This window comes from Salvia splendens, chromosome 1 (genome assembly GCF_004379255.2).
Source record: "Salvia splendens isolate huo1 chromosome 1, SspV2, whole genome shotgun sequence".
Classification (NCBI taxonomy): Eukaryota; Viridiplantae; Streptophyta; class Magnoliopsida; order Lamiales; family Lamiaceae; genus Salvia; species Salvia splendens.
The window spans coordinates 7,977,781-7,982,395 of NC_056032.1; the positions used below are offsets into that span (position 1 = coordinate 7,977,781).

The 4,615-nt window shown below is 39.1% G+C and overlaps 1 protein-coding gene across 1 annotated transcript; it reads left to right on the forward strand.

Annotated features, from left to right (window-relative positions):
• The first annotated feature begins 491 nt into the window (after positions 1-491).
• Positions 492-4,240, forward strand: LOC121795198 (O-fucosyltransferase 10-like). The gene is made up of 10 exons (XM_042193667.1): positions 492-915; positions 1,546-1,624; positions 1,707-1,774; positions 2,187-2,275; positions 2,562-2,759; positions 2,853-3,057; positions 3,145-3,312; positions 3,435-3,602; positions 3,689-3,879; positions 3,952-4,240. Exons 1-10 carry the CDS (start codon positions 547-549, stop codon positions 4,175-4,177), a joined length of 1,761 nt encoding a protein of 586 aa, XP_042049601.1. The 5' UTR covers positions 492-546; the 3' UTR covers positions 4,178-4,240.
• Positions 4,241-4,615: the final 375 nt, after the last annotated feature.

Genomic DNA, 4,615 nt, shown 5'->3' on the forward strand with positions numbered 1-4,615 from the left:
TATTAATTATATTTTGATGGTGACAAACAAACACAGCCAAAATGTATTATAAAGACAAATAATAATAAGGCCACATTTTCTCATTTATTAATAAAAAAATTTTGGTCAAACTCCCTCTTCCAAAAATCTTGATTCCAAACATCATTCCCATCTGGCCAACAAAGACAAGAGAAAAACATCCTAAATATCTTCTTTTTCATCATTAAACTTTGAATATGAAATTTATGATTATACTCGAAATTTGTGACTACTAATTTTTTCATTATTCCAAAACTTGATATAGACCTTCATAGTTAGAACACGTGACCGTAATAAAATCATAAAGCATTATTAAAACTCCACCTCTGAAAACCAAAGAAAGTTCAAGAATCTCTAACCCAATCATGCACCTATTTAATTCTAGTTGTGTTTTTCTCTTTTTAAAGATTAATTCTAGGTTTTAAATATAACTAATTAACTAATTAATTTGACTTAATCCCACTGTTTACTGAAGCATTGAAAACAGCATCTTCTCCACCTCCATAAATAGTCCATTCAAATCAACCAATGATGAACAGCAAATCATACAAAATTATAGAGAGAGAGAGAGGCAGAGAGATCTACAGACATTGCATGGCTTTAACGTACACCACGGAATCCGCCGCCACTGGCAGCAGATGCCGGCGGAGGCTCCACCTCCACTGCAAGCACCGACAAAAAGGGGTGGTGTGCTTCTTCTACGCCGGAATATTCTACAAAAGATACCTTCTTTTCTTGACAATTCTCTACATCACGGGTCTGATCACCTGTGCCGGTCCCCTGCTCAGCCTCCTGCACCCTCCGCCGCCGCCGCCGCCGGGTTCACTCTACCGCAGCCAGGAGCTGTTCCTCAAGCTCTGGCCTGAAATTCAGTCGGATAACTCTTCCGTTGTTGAGGTTTTTTCATAGTTACATTGTTCTTGCTCTGATTTAGTTTCAAGATTTGATTTTTAAATGTTTCTACTTTTTGCTAGTTACTGTGGAAGTGCTTTTTCACTTTATGGTAAAGCACATTTGGATTTTGAGTAGAGTTTCTTGAAGATCTCTGTAGTCTTGAGTTGGGCAAGTTGAAAAGGGTTAGAAGATTTAGTGTGGAGTTTTTCTGGAAAAACTTGTTTTTTTATTCATTTATTTTATATAATCTGTTTACATTAGTTTGCTGGGAATTTTTAAAACATTTCTGGGGCTTAAATTCGTAACTTATTTGCTTAAGGTGGACGCCCCAAGATTCTTGGAATTTGGAAACATACTGGGGAATGTCATAAATTTTGAAGTTGGAATTTGTGAAGATGTTATTGTAAGAGTGAGAGAGTATAGAGGTGAATTTTATAATGAGCAAGTCAAATGAATATAAATATCGAATCTTTCACGGATGTGTTATGATCCTTCTAAAATGCAGCTAAAAGATCACTTAATTAAACTGCTCTTTGTTGCTCAGGCCATACATTCCAGGATTCCCATTGCATTGGATTTCCTTGATGTTGATTTGCATAACTTGTTAGTAATTAAGAGATTCAATTGTTGCAGTTGGATAATCTATGGAGGTATAGAAGAAAGCTGAAAGAGCAAAAGCTTTGTCAGAATACTAATGCTCATCAGCAACCAGGTGTGTATGTGTGAATGATACTTGGAGATGGACTCAACGTTTATGTTTATTTGATATCTTGTTTTCTCTTTGCTTTTATCAGTCTCCCCTACGCTTCAGCGCTATCTGGTGATAGAGGCTAATGGCGGCCTAAACCAGCAACGCTCATCGGTATGCAAATCAGCTCATTTTCATAATCTTGAATCTGATTGTTGTGTCTGATTTGGCCCTCTCATTCATATATGAACATTATAATGAAAGTAATCAACAATCTTTTAGTTGTAGCTATATGGTTACAGTTTTGGGGCATATGGTGATTTCAACATGTTCCAAGGTTGTCATAATGATGTGTTCGAGGAAAATGGCTTCCCGTATGCAGGACTTACTCACAAGATTAACATAATAATGCTGCTTTCTCTATTTTTAATAATCTTTTCACACTTCTATGCTTCTCTAATAACTATAAATATAGATAGCCAATTCTTGTTGAACTTAGATGGATATGCACGTATTGCTGATTCTCATGAAAGACGTGCACTTTTGGTAGTGGAGCCTTAGCTATGTTACATTGTTGCACCTGCAGATTTGCAATGCAGTGGCTGTTGCTGGACTGCTCAATGCTACTCTTGTGATCCCTCACTTCGATGTTCATAATGTCTGGAAAGACCCGAGGTATTTTCATAACACCTCCTCTTCTTCTACTTCAAAAAAAAAACCACACTCGAGTGAGTTATGAAAAGAGCAACGTGCAATAACCATGGTTGCTTTCTACAAGAGAAATAGAGTGGTGGAGGTTTTTCCTTTCTTGTTACATTTATTATATACCAGGGATCATTTGAAATGCAAATGTTTCTCCCGATGAAACTGCTATCTACTTAGTGAACCATATATGTGTTGCTGCACAATGTGCGTCGCCTCTGTATTTACTATACAATTTCTCTCTTTTGGAATTTCACAGTACATTCGCTGATATTTATGATGAGGATCATTTCATATCCTCCCTAAAAGATTATGTTATGGTGGTTCACGACCTACCAGACGAACTGATGGAAAACTACAATTTTAGCATCAGTGCTATCCCAAGCATGAGAGTCCCAGCTTGGGCGTCTTCTCGTTATTACATGGATGAGGTTTATCCCGTCTTGCAAGAAACAAGGTACTGTGGTACTAAAATATTTTGTTACTGCCACCGTCTACATTATTTAAGTCGCTTCGTTTGTGTTCACCTCATGCTATGCCCTTGATGCAGGGTAGTCCGAATCTCACCTTTTGCCAACAGATTGGCAACGAGCATTCCACCACACATTCAGTTTTTAAGATGCCTAGCAAACTATAAATCTCTGAGGTTCTCATCAACCATAATGAATCTTGCTAAAGTAATTGGCAATCGAATGACTGACAAGAGCTCAAGCTTTGGAGGGAAGTATGTTGCAGTTCATCTTCGATTTGAAGAGGTAAACATTGCTCCAGTTGAATTTACTTATGTTCAGTGACATGTTAAAAAGTTCCAGCCTGACCACTTCAATTGGCCTTCAAAGTAGGACATGGTGGCTTTCTCATGCTGTGAATACGACGAAGGAGAAACAGAGAAATCAGAAATGGATGCAGCGCGCAAAAGGGGTTGGGGGAAAAAGTTCACGCTTAAAAACCGGGTTTCTGAGCCTGGCCTAAACCGCGTGAATGGAAAGTGCCCAATGACACCAGTGGAGGTTGGTTTCGCTTTTGAATTCTGTGACAAGTTTGAGTATCTTTACCTTTTCTTAGACGAACGAGTAGAAAAGATGATTACATTTAAATGATACAAACCCCCACAACCATGTTGTCAGCATAGGTTGGTTTGATGTTGAGAGGCATGGGATTTTCGAACAACACTCCCATTTATCTGGCATCGGGTAGAATATACAAGGAGGATAGATACTTAGAGCCTCTGCGAAAGATGTTTCCTCTTCTCGAGACAAAGTGGTCACTTGCTACTGCTGATGAACTTGCTTCAGTAAAGGTAGAAATCATTGCTTGATGGTGCGTGAATTGCGCACATACGCCTCTACATTTCGTTACATGCCTCGTGTTTTGTTTTTATCACAGGGCTATTCTTCGAGGCTGGCTGCTGTGGACTATATGTTATGCTTGTACAGTGAGGTATTTGTGACCACTCAAGGTGGAAACTTCCCTCATTTTCTGATGGGCCAAAGAAGATTCATCTACAACGGACACGCCAAGACCATCATGCCCGACAAAACCAGGCTCGTAGTCTTACTGCAGAACACGACTACTAGGTACTCATAGATTTAGTAGCTGTCATGACAATGAGGAATTCACAGACTAAACAGATTTCCTGGTTTTTTCAGTTGGGATGGTTTCAAGGATGAAATGGAGACGATGTTAGCAGAAAGTGATCGTAGGAGCATAATGGTGCCTAGAGTGAAGAAGTCGACGAGAAAGGGCTCTATATATTTGAACCCTTTGCCAGAATGCAGGTGCCTATGGGAATCACAAAACTCCACCTCATTATCTGTCACGCCCGCATTTCCTAAGGATAGGAAGTACGGTGGACCGCGACTAGGGGAGGAGTAAAGAAGCGGGGAAGAAAGGGGAAAAACAAGAATATTTGACCCAAAGACATTTAATAAAAGGAAATTCATTTTAAAACAAGGTACTGAAGCGACATTTCAAAAGTTTAAGTAACCAGAGTTTAAATGAAAACATTGTTTCGGATTACAAGCAGCGGAAAAAGATCAAGAGACAGATAATGCCGGGTATGACGACACGACATTATCCAAAACAAAGTGAAACGCATTTTGACTTTAACTGCTCAACATCCGTCCTCCCCATCGCCGCTCAACCTGCACATTAAGAAAACAACATGCAGGGCTGAGTACTTATTGCACTCAGTGGACACACGCCAAAAACATAGTTTGTCATGCCATAACAGTGTAACATTGGGGTTTTGAGTGTAATGAAAATAACCCAAGTACACCAAAATATATTTCATAAATTCGACTGCGCAGTCAT